At 43.0% G+C, this 18,730-nt stretch overlaps 1 protein-coding gene across 2 annotated transcripts in view; it reads right to left on the minus strand.

Annotated features, from left to right (window-relative positions):
- The window catches only part of AACS (acetoacetyl-CoA synthetase), a 161,661-nt gene that overhangs the window by 43,941 nt on the left and 98,990 nt on the right, over positions 1–18,730 (minus strand). For both annotated transcript variants that reach the window (XM_068243805.1, XM_068243814.1), the window contains 5 exons: positions 16,145–16,225; positions 15,838–15,962; positions 8,598–8,662; positions 6,461–6,583; positions 5,202–5,315 (listed from right to left, as the gene is read on the minus strand). In XM_068243805.1, the coding sequence (XP_068099906.1) occupies positions 5,202–5,315; positions 6,461–6,583; positions 8,598–8,662; positions 15,838–15,962; positions 16,145–16,225 (508 nt within the window). The remainder of the gene's footprint in view (positions 1–5,201; positions 5,316–6,460; positions 6,584–8,597; positions 8,663–15,837; positions 15,963–16,144; positions 16,226–18,730) is intronic.

An 18,730-nucleotide genomic window follows, 5' to 3' on the forward strand; every position in this document is an offset into this window, starting at 1 on the left:
CCCCCATGAAAAAGATGGCTGCCCCCATGAAATCACAAACATTTGCCCGTTCTTTTAAAACAGAGTGGGTAAGAGATTATATTGCCCATTTTAACTAACATAACTAATGTAACTTACTGACAGTATGTTTGTTTAGGCTGAAGTTCCCCTTTAACCTATTTTGCCTCAAGGTAAAACAACGTCAGTGCAATGCAATGGGGCCTAGAACGCTTACCACCGCACCGCCAAGTCAACAGCGCATTACCGTTGGTTTGGACTTCTGCGGCGATGCAGAGGAAGTCAGGTAAGTCAATGGGCGACAAAGGGGTTTTAAATTTGCTGGTGGCTGCAGTGTGGTGCGCATACTTGGACTGACAGGAATACAACGGAGAAAGCCAGGAATCCCGGTGGCGTACTTCCTGTCTAGCAGGGAGTAGGACACTGGGTGAGGGTGGCGTCAGGGAACAAAGCGTAGGAGAAGGGTCAACCAGCCTCAGGATAACATGTATCTTTACAGGGAGTCTTAAAGGAGAACTGTAGTGAGAGAAGTATATGGAGGTTGCCATACTGATTTCCTTTTAAGCAATACCAGTTACCTGGCAGCCCTGCTGAGCTATCTGCCTGCAGAATCACACCAGAAACCAGCATGCAGCTAATCTTGTCAGATCAAATGTCAGAAACACCTGATCTGCTGCATGCTTGTTCAGGGTCTGTAGCTAAAAGTATTAGAGGCAGAGGGTAAACAGGACAGCCAGGCAACTGGTATTGCTTAAAAGGAAATCAATTTGGCAGCCTTTATATACCTCTCACTACAGTTCTCCTTTAATGGGATAAGAGGTCCATCACACCTCTCAATGTCCAGCATTCCAGAATGCACAGTAATTCCCCTAAGACTCAAACCTTAGCGGATATTACAGTGGTTTGCAAAAGTATTCAGCCCCCTTGAAAATTTTCCACATTTTGTCATATTACTGCCACAAACCTGAATCAATTTCATTGGAATTCCACGTGAAAGACCAATTCAAAGTGGTGTACATGTGAGAAGTGGAACGAAAATCATACATGATTCCAAACATTTTTTACAAATAACTGAAAAGTGGGGTGTGTGTAATGATTCAGCCCCCTTTCGCCTGAGTGCAGTCAGTTGCCCATAGACATTGCCTGATGAGTGCTAATGACTAAATAGAGTGCACCTGTGTGTAATCTACTGTCAGTACAAATACAGCTACTCTGTGATGACCTCAGAGGTTGTCTAAGAGAATATTGGGAGCAACAATACCGTGAAGTCCAAAGAACACACCAGAAAGGTCAGGGATAAAGTTATTGAGAAAGGCTACAAAACGATTTCCAAAGCCTTGAACGTCCCACAAGCACTGTTCAAGCGATCATTCAGAAATGGAAGGAGTATGGCACAACTGTAAACCTACCAAGACAAGGCCATCCACCTAAACTCACAGGCCGAACAAGGAGAGCGCTGATCAGAAATGCCGTCAAGAGGCCCATGGTGACTCTGGGCGAGCTGCAGAGATCTACAGTGGGGGAATCTGTCCATAGGACAACTATTAGTCGTGCACTGCACAAAGTTGGCCTTTATGGATGAGTGGCAAGAAGAAAGCCATTGTTAACAGAAAAGCATTAGAAGTCCCGTTTGCAGTTTGCCACAAGCCATGTGGGGGACACAGCAAACATGTGGAAGAAGGTGCTCTGGTCAGATGAGACCAACATGGAACTTATTAGCCAAAATGCAAAATGCTATGTGTGGTGGAAAACTAACACTGCACATCACTCTGAACACACTATCCTCACTGTCAAATATGGTGGTGGCAGCATTATGCTCTGTTGGGACTTCTCTTCAGCAGGGACAGGGAGGCTGGTTGATGGGAAGATGGATGGAGCCAAATACAGGGCAATCTTGGAAGAAAACCTCTTGGAGTCTGCAAAAAGACTTGAGACAGGGGCAGAGGTTCACCTTCCAGCAGGACAACGATCCTAAACATAAAGCCAGGGCAACAATGGAATGGTTTAAAAAAAAACAAAAAAAAACATATCCATGTGTTAGAATGGCCCAGTCAAAGTCCAGATCTAAATCCAATCGAGAATCTGTGGCATAGGAGTCATAATTGACAAAACTGGTTGGGCGGAGCCTAGCAGAACGGGAGACGCTGGCCACACGTGGATTTTAGGATATGCACATTATTTTATGGAGCTTGTAAGTGCACTACTTTTTTAACTTTGATAAAATAAAACAGTATTACCCTATGTGAGCGTTCTTGTGAGTTTGAAGGTGGAATCACATGCTGGAAAAGATTTGGATGAAACACAAAGGAATAAGCGTTGTTGCTGGTCTGTGCTGGGTCAGCCAGACAATCTGGTAAGCGGCCTATGTTTCTCCAATGGTGGTGTGAGGAGCATGTTGGAACACTAGTGGGGATTGCATATTCCTTGAGCATACTACACCATAGATTGTTTTTTGTTTGTTTCTAATGGGCACTCAGAATATCTGAAGATCGATCAGGAAGTAAGGGAGAAGGTTTGTTACTGGCTGGGCCGAATGCGAATTCAGCGAATCTGTAGTCGGTTAGCCTACAAATCTGGTGAGCGCAATCTGATTATATGTTCCTTTGGATCGTTGCCTAACTTGACTTTGTGATATTTGCATTGCTGGAGGAGAAGTGATTAAAGGGAATGTGCAAGCAAAATAAAAAAATGAGTTTCACTTACCTGGGGCTTCTACCAGCCCCATGCAGCCATCCTGTGCCCTCGTAGTCACTCACTGCTGCTCCAGTCCCCCGCTGGCAGCTTGCCGACCTCGGAGGTCGGCGTGTCACATTGCGTACATTTTTACGCATTCCCACTAATGCAGGAACATTAACACATACATTTTTATGCATTACTGGTTCAAGGCGTAAAAATTTACGCATTGAACCAGTAATGCGTAAAAATGTATGTGTTAATGTTCCTGCACTAGCGGGAATGCGTAAAAATGTACGCAATGCGTCCCGCTGACCTCCGAGGTCGGCAAGCTGCCAGCGGGGGACTGGAGCATCAGTGCATGACTACGAGGGCACAGGATGGCTGCATGGGGCTGGTAGAAGCCCCAGGTAAGTGAAACTCTTTTTTTATTTTGCTTGAACCTTCCCTTTAAGGACTGTGTTGAGCACTATGCCTGTATACTAATAACTAGATCTGCTCTTACCAGATCTCTAAGGAACTTACCTTTCCTGTAGATGAATCTTGGTGAGGCTCTACAGATAGGAGCAAGTTAAAAAAGCCTTAAAAAAGCGAAAGAAGGGGAGGTCAATACCAGCAAAGTATCCCCTCTAGCGCGACATTTTGTTGAGCAGAGACACAACGTGAGCCAGCTTAGGTGGCAGATACTGGAAGTTGTTAATTGTCCGGATAGTATGTCCCACAGGAACATACTCCTTAGACGGGAAGCTTTTTGGATGAAGCGATTGGGAACTCAATCACCCAATGGTCTTAACGAAGAATTCAGTCTCAGTTGTTTCCGTTAACAGGTATGCTGCTCTTTTCCATAGGGAAGGTTAATCAGTAATGAAGCATGTGCCTGCCACCCCAATGCTTGGGGTGTGGTGTGTAGTGGTTGTCTATATACATTGTATGTTGGATCAGAAGTTCAAGCACTTGATAAAGGGCCAATGCCCGAAACGTTGTGCGGTTTGTATGCTGTATATCTGGCATTATTAAATAAACACAAAATTGGATAGAATATTCGCTGAGGGTTGAGTCTTATGGGAATTACTGTGCATTATGGACAGGGGGCAAAGGGCATGAGGTAGAGAGCACTATGCATATGACCCGTTGATCAAATTAAACAGAAAATGAGACAGAGCTGCAGGACTTTTCAGCTCAACCCGTGTACCGCGTAGGACCTGAGTTTGGTGCGGCTTTAGCAGCCTCAAAATTACTTTTCCCCCTGAGTTGCTGCAATTCAGAGGGGGAATAGTCATTAACGCCGCCCGGAATTTCAGCGGCAGCAGGGTGAGCTGTCATGCAGTTCACCCTGCATCAAAGTGACCGGGCGGCAAAAATTAATGTACGCAGAACTTCTTAAATGCTCACAAATAGACTATGCTACTTCACCGGAATTACGCTATGTCGTACAAGCTTAAAAGGTACTATAAAAATGAATAACTAGCTTATTTACTCTACAGCTTTACTGGTCCATGAACATGTTCTGCTACCATACACACACAAGACATGAACACACAATTGCCTATGGATGGCGCTGTGCTGAAAAAAACAAAAACACATAATCACGATTCATGAAGGCTTTTTAAAGCCACGCTCAGCTATGCCTCTGGGGCTAGATTTACATTGCTTGCAATTTTTCCAATCATGTTACAATTATTCACATCACACAAGTAACCTAATTTTAATCAGCTCAGAGTGTTTTACAAAGTGTATATATTTAAATGAAATGAAGTGTGCTTGAGAGCCTGACTCTCCTCAGAATGAGCAAACAAATGATTTCTAAAGAGTGCAATGTGCCATATACCAAAGTCCTTCAGAACATGATGGGCTGATAATCAGCAGGCAGGGGCGCTATACTGGTGGTCATTTACAAATCTAATATAAACACGTATGCCAACATAGTTATCTAGGGTTTCTAGGTGACAGAAAAGGAGTTTTATCCTTTGGTTGTCCAACCCTGGACCATATTGTTACATAGCAAACTGTCAGGCTTCTTTCCCACAGGCAGGTGACAATGTGGTGCAACCACTGCCTGCTGCTGGCAGCTGTAAGCACTCCGCACAGGAAGTGGAGTGGCACCTGCGTCTTTGCACCATGCAGCCACCCAACTGACGTAACGTGGCAGATTTATTTTGTGGAGTAACCTCACGGTGTGTCAACTGCTGACATACGTATGATTACAAATGTTACTACTTAGGTTCCCCAGCAGATCAGTGGATGAACTACCCAGTTCAGCTGTCTGTGTGAAAGGGGCTTTAGGATATACAGTATTTAGCATGTGACTGGGAGTCCTGGGTAGTACAAGTACATAGTACATAGTTATTTGGGTTGAAAAAAAGACATGTCCATCAAGTTCAACCAGAAAAAGTAGTTTCTCTCAGTGGAAAAGTGTAAAAAACCCACAAATGTGTGAAATCATTTTTAGTTCTCTGATTCTTCTACAAATTACAGAATAATACGATTATGGTATAAATGCAAGATTGTTAACAAGACTGAGGCTATATTACCTTCTTCACTCCATGCCTCCACTCCCATTGCCACATTCCTGGCCTGGATTTCTCCTCTGTATACAGGAATGGTCGGATTCTGTCCCATGAAGCAAGCTATGATGTCTGTGCCACCTACAATGAAAGCAGCGCATTACACACAACGTAACAATATAAGCTGGTCCAACAACCAACATAATAAATGCATTCTACCATTAACAATGTCTCTTTGCCATCTACATTACCCAACAGAATCCAACCCTTACCAAAAAATCCATTAAACTTATGGATTCGTTCTTCTACCAAAGCTAAATGCTGGTATACACAAAGCAGCAAGTGTCAAGTGTAGAAAGATGTGTCTGAGAAATCCTCATTACACTGACCTTACCAATCATGCTATTTTCCAGTTCATCCCTATGGAAGTACTCTTATGCAATACATTGTTTATTTCCATTGGCCAGCATTTATGATGAATTTATAATGACCAATGGCATTCTGGAAATAAGACAAGTTAGTGAATGCTATTTCTATTAACATTTTGCAAGGGACGCAGTCCAAGGATCACCATAATTTTGCCACCTCTGCTGCAGTTCATAACAACAACATATTTTTGAAGGTTCTAGTCTAGGCACAAAGGTTATTCTAGATCTATGTAGGCAATCAGTTGCAGAGCTTGTGTTGAAGTCCCTTGATCAGCTTAGGAAAGTATTTTTAAAAATGCCTTGGCAGAAGTCCAGACACTTGCCAATCCCTACACTACACAAAGGCATTGTTATAGGCTGCCATTTTTACAGAGAGATTTAGTCTATGCTTGCAGTCGGAACAGCAGAATGAGGCAATCTAGGAAGAAGCAGCAGCCATAGGCTTTACTGTAATCTGTGCCCCCATCTGGAGGTATTAATCACACCTCCTGTCCTGACATAAAGTTAGTAACTCTCTCCAACAGGGATAGAGGCTGCAATCAAAATACTTTTTTTTTATTTTTTTATTTTATTATTAAGAGGAGTTAAGATTTTGTATAGATGTTGAGGTCACCCCTTTCTACTTAATCCCAACATCACCTGGGTACACAAATAATGGAGGTCACAACATTTTATCTCCACAATAGGAGGGACAGACAGAACTTCCAATCCTTAGTCGTTATCAAAAACACCACCAACATATAGAAAACACACACACACACACACACACACACACACACACACACACACACACACACACACACACACACACACACACACACACACACACACACACACACACACACACACACACCTCACCTGATATAGACCCAAGGAGGACATTGCTTTTAATATGTTCATAAACATAGTCATAGCTTTGTGGTTTCAGTGGTGACCCCGTTGAAAGTATGGTATGGAGTGTTTGCAGGTTGTTGGTTTCACCTGTTCAAAAATATTATGAACGCCATCAGTCAATGAAAATTAAAGACCAAATCACTATGTACTTTAAAAGGGAAATTCCCTTTCATTAGAAAATTACCATTAACATAGGTCAGTAACTTCAAGTCCTTTTTCAAGTTAATGTTAAATGACAATTATTCCTACTTGCAGACCATTACCATTTCTAAAACTGACAGTAAACCCAGACTGCACTGCTTTACAACCATATCAGCAGTACGCGATTTGCATTGCAGATTGCTAATAAAGTCCCACCTTGCTGCATGTGTATTTAGCTGCACATAATTGTTAAAAGCACCCATACACAGACAGATCTTTCCAGCAGAATTGGATCCATTAAATCCAACACATCTAAACAGTAAATGTCCAATCACTTTTCAACCATTTGTCACTCACTCCCAGAGTAGTGACAAGGGGAACAGCAACAGCTGTTGAACATTGTTTTCTGCAAGCCTGATGGAACATTGATCACTATTGTTCTATTGATTTCTGATCAGTATACAGCAGGTCTCTACAGCATCCCAAGGTCAATTCATTCACCAGTATTTGGGGGCTGTAGGAGGAATACAGGGCAACCAGCAGATAACCAAGTACAAGGTAATACAAAGTTATCTTCTGGGGTGTGGGCGAATGATTATTCCTTTTATTTTTTCCTATCTGTCTAAAGGTGGCCATACACTCGTTAGATTAGTAGCAGCTAGATCATTAGATAGATTTTCTGATCTATCTGATGTGTTTAGGAACATTTTTTAATAGGAACAGATTTCCAATGGATTTCAGTATGAAATCTATTGAAAATCGATCTGATGGCATTTTTTTGCCATCAGATTTCCATTAGGTCCAATGCAAATTGATAAGCAATCATCAGATCGACCTAGATTTTCCAGCATGCCAGATCGATTGAAATCAATCGAAATCGCCCGCAAATCGATCGGGCAATCGATTTCGATCGATCATCAGCTGAGTGTATGGGCCCCTTAACTATTGCAAGACTCATCTCATTCCCTATAGAACCGTTACGAGTTACCAGGCATCTGATTGGTATGCACTGGTCACCTGAGTTGCAGAGCAGGCTGTACAGGTGATAAAAAGGAAGTCTCCCAGTTTACTTAAGGTGGATCCGAGATGAAATTTTACTCATTGCATAATTGTGTTTCTTTCCTATTGTTTATAGGGCATTCCTCAAGCCAAATACTTTTTTGTTTTTGTTTTAATACTCTAATTACCTATAAACTAAACAAGCCACGCCCACAGGTTTTCAGAGAGCCAAGGCACTTTCAGACAGTAGCAAGGGCTCATGGGAGCTCAGTCTGGGAAGGAGAAGGGGAAGGTATTACTAGCCAGAGATTTCAGAGGCAGAGGGGAGGAGGAAGGAAGGGGGGGGGGGGGGGGGGGTAATTAGGGTTTTTTTGCTCAAGATGCAGATACGCCTGCCTCTGTGTAATGTTTACAAACAACATGGCTGCTGTCATTGTATCACAGGAAGAAATAATCATATTCTATTAAAGCTGTTTGCAGCTAGATTTACTGTGTAAACTATCTAAACTTTAGATAAGATATATAGACAGGTTACTTGTTATAGTTAGTTTTTAATCTCGGATCCGCTTTAAAATCTACATTGGTGGTATTTGATTTCATCTGAGAATGCAGGGATTGCTACGCAGCTGTAACATTTCTTTCATGGGCCCTGGATACATGAAAGAAATGTTACAGCTGCAGAGCAATCCCTGCAATCTCAGATCCACAGGTTCTAATAATCGAGTCATACCAAGAGTTAACTTGAAAACTTTTGGTCCCAGAGCCTTCTGTCATGCTGCTCCTACGTTTTGGAACTCCTTACCTCATGCTGCATGCATTTTTTTGCATTACACATGCGATTCCCCATAGCCATAAATCACATGCATATTCCCAATATAACAAGTGCCCGCATGCGATTTGGAAACGGCACCAGGCACAAGTGGAAGCCGGCCCTTAGACACATCAGCAAAATTCAACTTACAGGGCTTGAAGTCCTTCTCCTCCAGTACCGCCAGCCACTTTGCTCCAGTCCCCAGAATGGTGATCCTTCAATAGGAGAAAACGTTTCAGGACAATATGTTTCAGATTAATGTAAATTATATTTAATGTGTCACGAAAAAAAACCCTAGCAGTGCAGAGAAGTGAGAACACGACTTTGTAGTAGAGTATTTGGTTCTCTCTTCCCCTACCACTGACTGCTGCCTTTCTTTCTCTATATAAAGGCTGATATTCTGGATTCAACTATACTGGATAAATTGTTCAGTGGTCAGTTGACCCCCCCATGTGTGTGTGAGTGCGCGCGCACACACACACACACACACACACACACACACACACACGTCTACTTTCACACTGACACACTGCCTAAAACAGTATAACCGCATAGCAAACGCATAGCGATTGTATTATAATAGGACATTCACATCGACGCATTCATGGCAGATGAGGCATGTCATGGGGTATTAGAGAATGTGTGAATTTACAGTTGCAATGAAGCATACATTTTGTCTACTGTATGTGTCACATAATGCACAAAGCGCCTACTCTTCCCCCTGGCTCTGATCCTGTTTGTTTTTTACAGGGTATGCAACATCCCATTGTGAAACTAGCCTTAAAGTGAACCCAAGGTGAAAATAAGCTTATGAGATTGCTACAATGGGGCCCTGAGGCAAAAGTAACTGGGGGGGGGGCACCCTTGCAACCAAATCACCCCCAGGGCCACTGCACACACACACAGTAACATAACATTAGGTGTCCATCATATGTCTCCTAAAAGGCGTTTTTGGGGTTTCCATTATTCACCTCCTCATTTTCATATGCGTAGTGTACACAGCATCCCTGCTCACAGCTGGAGGGAGGAGGGGGCACCTTGGGGGGGCCACCACAGGCTCTGGGGCAATTACCCCCTTTGCCTCTATGGAAACGTGGCCCTGTATTTATACTCCTACTTTTTTTAGAGATCACATGGTTTTATTTTAGATTTAACCGGTTCAGCACCGCAGTGCCGAAAAGCTCATGCATCCAATGTTCACCTCCCATTCATTCGCCTATAACTTTATTGCTACTTATCACAATGAATTGATCTATATCTTGTTTTTTCCGCCACTAATTAGGCTTTCTTTGGGTAGTACATTTTGCTAAGAATAATTTTTTTCTAAATCCATTTTAACAGGAAGAATAAGAAAGAAATGAAAAAAATTCATTATCTCTCAGTTTTTGGCCATTATAGTTTGAAATTAATATATGCTACCGTAATTAAAACTCATGTATTTTATTTGCCCATCTGTCCCGGTTATTACACAGTTTAAACGATGTCCCTATCACAATTTATGGTGCCAATATTTCATTTAGAAATAAAGGTGCATTTTTTCAATTTGCGTCCATCACCATTTATAAGCTTATAATTTTAAATAATATAATAAAATACTCTCTTGACATGCATATTTAAAAAGTTCAGACCCTTGGGTAACTATTTGTTGTTGTTTTTTGTTTTGTTTTTTTTGTTTTTTTTAATTGTATTTTTTAATGTATTTTTTTTTTTTATAAAAAATGTATGTGGGTAATTTTTGGTGTTAGAGGGAAACTGCTAATTTTAAATGTAAGATAATATAATTGTTTAATTAAAACTGTATGTGGGTACAGTCCTGGATGCGAACGATCTCGCATCCAGGAACTAAAAAGAAGAGGAGAAGTTTCCTGGGGGCAGAAATACCGCGCTCTCTGAATAGAAAGCGTTGGTATTTCTGCGGGGAAGTTAGATCGGTGAATGGGAACCATATTCCCATTCAGTGATAGGGGGACTAGCGGCGGGCGGTGGGAGCACGCACGCACCATGCGGCGGGAGCAGCAGTGCCAGATAGGCCGAACTGGTTAAACATTTGCCAAGTAGATTGAAGGTTTTCTTGTCTCTGCTCAATGGCAGCCTATTGTGTCCCAGAATTAGAATACATGAACTATTGACCTTTTTCTATCTCTTCCCTGCCCTCAGACTATGTATTCTGCCAGGAAAACCTTTATGGCTGTAATTTGCTTATCGATGATATTTACTATATTCCCAACAAGGTACTGACAAAACAGAAGCTGTCACTTCCGTGACTAGAAATTAACTCTTTCAGGCAGCAAAATAATATAAGAAACACAGCCCGTTTAGAAATATGCTTTGCCCTGTACATACACAGGTTTATCTCATGTCACATGTCGCCTCAGGTACACTTTAACCTTTGTATTAGCATCAGATACTTTAAACCTGATTGGATATTTAGTAAATATTTGTCAGACTGGTGGGTAGGGGAGCAACAGGGGACTGCTGTCTTATCAATTTGTTAGGGTTATGCTGGGAATACAAGTTTTTACTTTAGATAGATGGGTTCGATAGATAAATTCCAACCTGTTGGATCTGGTCGATTCTACTTTCGTTTCGATTCTCCTCATTCAAGTGAATGTAATTGATAAGAAAAGATAAGGAATCGAGAGGGGAATCGAGCAGTGAATCGAGAGTAGAATCGATCGAAAGCGAAAACGACGGCAAAAACGAACGCAAAAACGCATCGTGTATTCCCAGCATTAGATGTAAGCAAGCAGGGGGAGATCAACTTGGGACAGCAGAGCAACAGGATACAAGAACTGAAAACAAAGGTGAAAGGATTATCACAGAGCCAATAATGGAGAGTGAGGAGTGAGAGAGAGAGTGAGTGAGTGAGTGAGTGAGTGAGTGAGTGAGTGAGTGAGTGAGTGAGTGAGTGAGTGAGTGAGTGAGTGAGAGAGTGTACATGAATATAACTATTTGAATGTTTACCTTGAGAGTTAAGGTAGCTCTTAAACCCAATAATTTTTAAACGATTCCATTAACCTTTCACTGGAAAAAGCCATCTCAGTGGGGTGTAGCCTTTCATCAGGGCTCTCAGCAAAATGTCATTAGAGAAATACAGCAGCAACATCAAAGCCGAACAAAATAAGCACAGTGACTTATTTACTACCACCACCACACAATACTGCACAATATGGCAAGCTCTTTGCGGTGTGAGGTGAATGTACCGTACATACGCCTTGCATATATATTCTGCTGTGAGATTCCCAGGCATATCTTCTCTGGTTCTCTACATAGACAAGATGGGCGCTGGACAGGCAAGCATGATCAGGAGTCTTCTAGCTTTTTACATGACAGCAGCATGGATGCTGGACTGATCACTTCAGTACTATGGAAGCAGAGGGGGAAGCCAGAGTACAAACAAAGCCAGGGCAGGCGTATTACAGGACAATAAGGCTTATTTATTAAGACTAGAGACAGCCAATCAGATGCAAATAATTCCAGCTTGCATACAAATGTAATGCAAACTGTATGTAGTTCTCTACCATATTCCTGTGCAGATATTAAATTGATCTCTGATTATAATCTAGTGTTCACAGCCCTCCTGATTTATTGCAGAAAAAGCCGGATCATCTCTGGCGAGTACATGGTTACCCTATGCCCCACTATGGTACCTCCTCCTCCTTCCATAGCAACACAACAGGTCGCTTGATTCTAGCCTAGCGACGAGTCTTTGCAGCACTAGGCCCGAACTGCCAGCCGAGGGTCCAGTCCTATATGAGCTGATGTCATTAAATTATGCTGCACTGCTGTAAGTTTTTTTCCTGCAAGTGATATTTACATTTAAATGTGAACTACCCTATTGACTTACATTGGTTTTAAGTTGTAATGCTGGTGAGCACAGGAGCTCTTCAGGCAAAGCCCTTGGCTAATAGGGTGTCTGGTAATTGGAGCAATGATTTACAATGCTGTCTATAAAAACATGAAATCAGAGCCAAGCTATAAGCACCTTGGCTAATGTATACAGGGGTCTCCTGACACCATTTATACATCTGCTCAAACTGTGTAAAAACAACAGCCAAACCGACAGAGAGGAGAAGCAGGCAGCTAGAGGTTGCATACTAACATATGGCTGTAAAGGTTGGACTATAGATACGGCCATGCGTAGAAAAAAATTATGCTTTTGAATTGTGGGCGTGGAGAAAGCTACTGGAGAGTTTCCTGGACTAGAGGCCTGTATTGGGTCAGGTACCCGTGAGTTACCCAAAATGCGGGATGGGTTCGGGTAGTCTTTTTTCTTGTGCAGGTCTGGTTGCGGGTAGCATGCTGCAGGTAGGAATTTGGTAGAGTAGGCGGCAAGGAGCTGCTATAATTACCTGGCTGAATCGGCTTCTTCTCCTCCACGCCGGACAGTGCTACACTTCAGACAGTTATGCTAGTTTTCGATTACATAATAAGACATGTAATCGTAACCCGGAGGATGGTGGAAGTGTTTCTTCCATCACCCCTCTCCCACCACCGGGTGGCGATGTAACGGTGACACCATGCTGTGGGACCCGATCACATATCATATCATGAGATCGGAAGCAAAAAGGACACGTCGGAAGTGCAGCGCTGCCCTGAATAGAAGCAGACAAGAAGCCGATTCAGCCATCCGGACAGGTAATTATAGCAGCTCCCTGCAGCCCGGCCTTCATGGCTGCATTAGGCAGCCAAAAAGTGGGTTGCTGGTCTGCAAGCTCGCGGGTCGGTGCGGGTAACAGATACCCCAGAAACCAGGTCGCGTTGCGGGTACGGAAGCTTGTGGGTTGGGTGTGGACCCACACAGGCCTCTATCATGGACTGCTAGAAGATCAAACCAGTCAATATACTTTAAGAAATAAGGCCAAAGGGTTCACTAGAAGGGTTAATGCTACTATTTAATCTCAAATCCTTTGGTCACACAATGAGAAGAACGGATTATTTTGAAGAAATCCTTTAGGTTTGTCAAAACTGAAGGCAATAGAAGAAGAGGGCGATACAGGCTAAGATGAATAGACAGCATATGTGACGCTATCAACATGCCTGTGCAACAGCTGAAAGAAGCGGTAATTGACAGACACATCTGGCGTGCAAAATTCATATGGTCATGTAGAGTCGGAGTCACCCAAATGAATTAGGCGTTTTACCAACTAATTCTATAAAAACGGAAAATGTTTACATGATTAAATTAAAATAATGTTGGATTTTTTATGAAATGAACTTGGACTTATAGTTATAATATGCAATGGATATTAGTTTTTATTTAGTAGGGGGTTCCCTAATTTGCGCGATTATGTATTTCCTCTATTATGCAGTTCCCCTGTGACGGCACACTGGGTTGAAAACCAACAGAAAACAATATATAAAAAAATAAATAAAAAACAAAAACAAAAAAAAGGTTTGGCTTTCTATTCAGAGAAACTGCTTAGTAGTTCTCTCTACTTCACACTTAATTTGCAGTGACTAACATGAATACACTTAACAGCTACGTCTATGCATCACACACTCTCCATGCCACATACTGCGATATGCAAAACACATGAGCATTTTTAAGAACAGGGTATGAGCTCATCACCTTTTGGAAGGTAAACACTGGTGTGTAATCAGAGCAGATGACATGACTAGACATGCAATCCATACAGCACACCAGATGCGTAAATGGATCTGACCAGATCATCCGGTGTCTCTAGTATAATGTAATAATGCTCTCTCAAGGTGATAGAAACACTATTAAAAGTGTTGGATTGGTGACTCAAGTAACAACATACCATGTTGTCTGACAGAACTGTAGATTTTCCCCTAATGTAACAACATAAGTACATTTCTTGACTGAAGTCCCTGGGCCTGATTGGTCAATACCTTGGAAATAAGTGATGCTCAAAGCACAGTTGTCAGCACTACTAGCGATCCAGATTCTTTCAGACCTGTTTTTAGCACTACTAGGGGCCCAGATTCTTTCAACCCGGTTTTCAGCATTACTAGGGGCCCAGATTGTTCCAGCCCTGTTTTCAGCATTACTAGGGGCCCAGATTGTTCCAGCCCTGATTTCAGCACTACTAGGGGCCCAGATTGTTTCAGCCCGGTTTTCAGCACTACTAGGGGCCCAGATTGTTTCAGCCTTGTTTTCAGCACTACTAGGGGCCCAGATTGTTTCAGCCCTGTTTTCAGCACTACTAGTGGCCCAGATTGTTTCAGCCCAGTTTTCAGCACTACTAGGGGCCCAGATTGTTTCAGCCCTGTTTTCAGCACTACTAGGGGCCCAGATCGTTTCAGCCTTGTTTTCAGAACTATTAGGTGCACAGCTGCATTAGCTAGCAACTTGTTTGAGAAGGACACCAAGAAGCTGATCAATTCATGGCTTAATCTAACCTATGTAGCCAAGCCTTCACTCATTTCATATACTGTGCATAGCAGTATAGCAAAGTCCATAGTATCCAGTCTCCTCCGTGTACAACTCCTAGCGTGTCACCTGACCCACGTGAATCACAGGGAGCCGCTACCAGCCCTCTTGGGAGTTTAACAATGTCGCTGGAGGCTTGGTGAGTATTTTGTGGTTGGCAAAAAAAACCCAAATCAGTCCCTGTTATCTCCTCAGGCATGGCGGTTAGTTGAGTTCCGGATAACATGGACTTTGCTATAGAATGTTTTACAGTGTTGTAGACCTGCAATAAAATGGTAGACTACTCAATCAGAAGACTAAAGGCACCCTCTAATACTAGGTACACACCAAGCAATTCCCCGTCAGATCAACAGGTAGAATCAATTTCCAACATGTCCAGTCTGCTCTCAATCGATAATGGGGATTGATTTTCAGATCACTACTGCACAAAATCTATACCGTTATCAATCAGAAGCAGATTGGGCATATCAGAAATTACTGATTCAACCCAGCGTTCTGATGGGACATTGTATCATGTGTACCTGGCAAAATGAGACAATTTTGATTGTACAATTTTACCAAGTCTGAAGTAACTTTGGCTCAAACTCACAAATAGCCACCAGATACACACAACACCTCTAAATGAGATTGTTGTTTCCACATAACAGTCATGGGTAAGGCCCTCTATTGGCGGCAAGGCCAAACTCATTGAGGGGCCCCTACACTAATGTTGGATTCAACGGCATCCTACCCATACAATAAGTGTATCCATGATTGGACACACAGCTGACAGGAGAGCAGACTTACTTGCGGTTGCCCACTGGGACTTGAACCCCAAACCCCATGGGGTGCAGTTAGACATCAGGGGCAGCAACAGCAGAATCCCCCTTTCCAACTGCACTCACCATGCCCCCCTATATGTTGCAGTCAGGAAAACAAATATTTTAAATGCACAATTATTTTTTCTTTAGAACTGCAAATGTTGGCAGATATTTATCCATGCATGTGCCTTACCCAAGTCGGTCCACGAGATCCCAAAGGACATTGGGATTAGGAACAAGAGGGGACCCATCATACAGCACCACTGATGCGCCAGTGGCTATTGCTGTAACTAGCCAGTTCCACATCATCCACCCGGCCTGTAGGAAAACACACACATTACAGTCTATAGAGAGTTTCATGGCAGACAGCTTTCACCTCACACAATGCAGGAAATAAGTAAGTCATCATCACAGATCCATGGAGGAAGTGCCACAGCTAAATGTTGCTTAGAAAATTAGGTTTCATACTTTTATATTATTTAGTGCAAAAGTGAAATTACCGTGGTGTAGTACATGATGATGTCACTGCTCGTAGTATTTCCATGCAAAATGTGTTCTGATAGATGCTTTATCAAGGTACCCTGCAATGAGGATAAACAGTATTACAGTATCTGTACTGAACGCTGCTGCTCGACTCATTCATCTCTCCTCTCGCTCTTCCTCTGCTGACCCTCTCTGTCAAGCTCTTCACTGGCTACCAATTAATGAGAGGATTCAGTTCAAACTCTTAACCATAACCTACAAAGCTCTCCACAATCTCTCTCCCCTGTACATCTCCTCACTAGTCTCCAGATACCAACCCAACCGCAATCTCAGATCTGCACACGAGCTTCTTCTATCCTCTTCTACAATTACCTCCTCACATTCACGTGTACAAGACTTCTCACGTGCCTCACCCCTCCTCTGGAATGCCCTTCCACAACACATCCGCCACTCTCCCACCTTTGAAATCTTTAAACGCTCCCTCAAAACCCACCTTTTCCGACAAGCATATTCTCTAGCTTAGGCCATGCACCCACTAAATAACCTAATTACGCACTGCCTGTACATATACTGTATACTTCCCCCACCTCTTGTTTCCACCCCATTCCTTTAGATTGTAAGCTCGCAAGGGCAGGGCTCTCACCCTTTTGTGTCATGGAATGTTATTAATTCAATTGCTTGCACACTGTTAGAAATTTATACATTTTAGTCATCCTGTTAAATCAAATTGTAATCAGCAGTGCTGTATCTTGTATCAGTGTTCATATTTCCATGTATATCATTGTCTGTATCATTATGTATCCCTTGTTTGTTTTCTAACATTGTACAGCGCCACGGAATATGTTGGCGCTTTATAAATAAATAAATAAATAATAATAATAATATTAGGGTTTATAGTCTAAGGCCTTTACATTTGGTTTAAAGCAAGCATGTAGTGAGATAAGCGAAGATGGCTTTCTTCTATATAATGCAGATTATTATGCAGATCACCTCACTTTCATTCTGAACCATAGAACCTGAGTGCAGATCAGGTATGTCTTCAAGGACTGTGTGTTTGTTCCTTGTAAAAGAATCACAAACTACTGACACCAAAACACAAGCATGACAGTGAGATACAGTGGTGTAGCTAAGAAGCTCTGGGCCCCAGTGCAAGTTTAGCATTGGGGCCCCCAAGCATGCTATAGATACATTGATAGAACACACCAAAACCAATCAAGGACAACCACAGGGTCAGAGGTGCAAGAAGGGAATGGGAAACTGTGTGTCAGTGATCACTACTATGCAAATCAACTATAGAAGTGAATACTATCAGCACAGGACCAATAAAGACCTAATACTGTGTATGAGGGATGGACCCTTCGGGGACCCTCTAGCCCGAGGGACCCGATGAGGTTGCCACCTCTGTACCCGCTATTGCTACGCCACTGATAACATAGCAAACAATGGCAGCCTCCTTACTGTGCTTAAAAACAATTCCTGATTTGCTTTCACACTCCCCACCACTTGACCCCTTTACTAGTTATTTTTTCATTTACCACGCTGATCCCAACCTGGCTGCGCACAATGGGGGGGGGGGGAATTCATTGAACTGCGCTGCTAAAGCAGCATAGCTTAATGAGAGGAGCGCCCATTATGCGCATGCTATGTGCGGTGGTGTACGCTGCTAACTACCTCGCGTTCCTTGCTAATAACAGCCGCTCCACTGAACCTGCCCTGCGCCCCGGCGGGTCCAGTGGCTTTAATAGACGTGATCCCCGCCTTTGATTGGTCCAATACGCTGCCTATCAAGTGGCTAGTTTCTCTTAAAATTCCACAAAAAAAGTAATATAAAAAAATTAAATTGAACACGTGGTAAAAAGTAAATCATCTTTAGCACAAGACAAAAATCATTAAAGAAAACTTGTACCGAAAAAAAAAGTTTCCCTGTGGGGTACTCACCTTAGTAGGGGGAAGCCTCTGGACCCCATCGAGGCTTCCCCCGTCCTCCTGTGTCCCACGGCAGTTACCCTGCAGCCCCCGGAACGCACAGGCGACAATTGTCGGGCTGTGCAATATTTACATTTTCTGGCTCCAGCAGGGGCGCTGTTGCGGCTCTTCCCACGGAGATAGGCGAAAATAGACGATCTCCGTCGGGTCCGCTCTACTGCGCAGGCGATTTGCGCCTGTGCAGTAGAGCGGCCAGACGGCTATTTTAGCCTATCTCCGTGCAGAGAGAGGATACTGCGCTGGAGCCACGGAGGTAAATATTTACATCGCCGCCACTCTGGGTGGATTTTCGCCGCCGCCGTGGTACCGAGGAGGACGGGGGAAGCCTCAATAGGATCCGGAGGCTTCCCACACCCGAGAAGAGTACCCCCCAGGGGAGGTATTTTTCATTACAGATTTTCTTTAATACAGTACTTGTGCCATTTCAAACTTAATGGGCTCGATTCACAAAGCGGTGCCAACCCAGTTAGAGACTTTAGGCGTGATAACCATTGCACCACGCTGGTGAAAGCCAGTTTAGGCGTGATGAGTTTAGGCGTGATAAGTTTAGATCGCGTGCAAAGTCCCGCACACAAAGCAGCGCCATTAAAAACTCTATGCGAAGTGCACTAGACTTT

This window comes from Hyperolius riggenbachi, chromosome 1 (assembly GCF_040937935.1).
Source record: "Hyperolius riggenbachi isolate aHypRig1 chromosome 1, aHypRig1.pri, whole genome shotgun sequence".
Taxonomy (NCBI): domain Eukaryota; kingdom Metazoa; phylum Chordata; class Amphibia; order Anura; family Hyperoliidae; genus Hyperolius; species Hyperolius riggenbachi.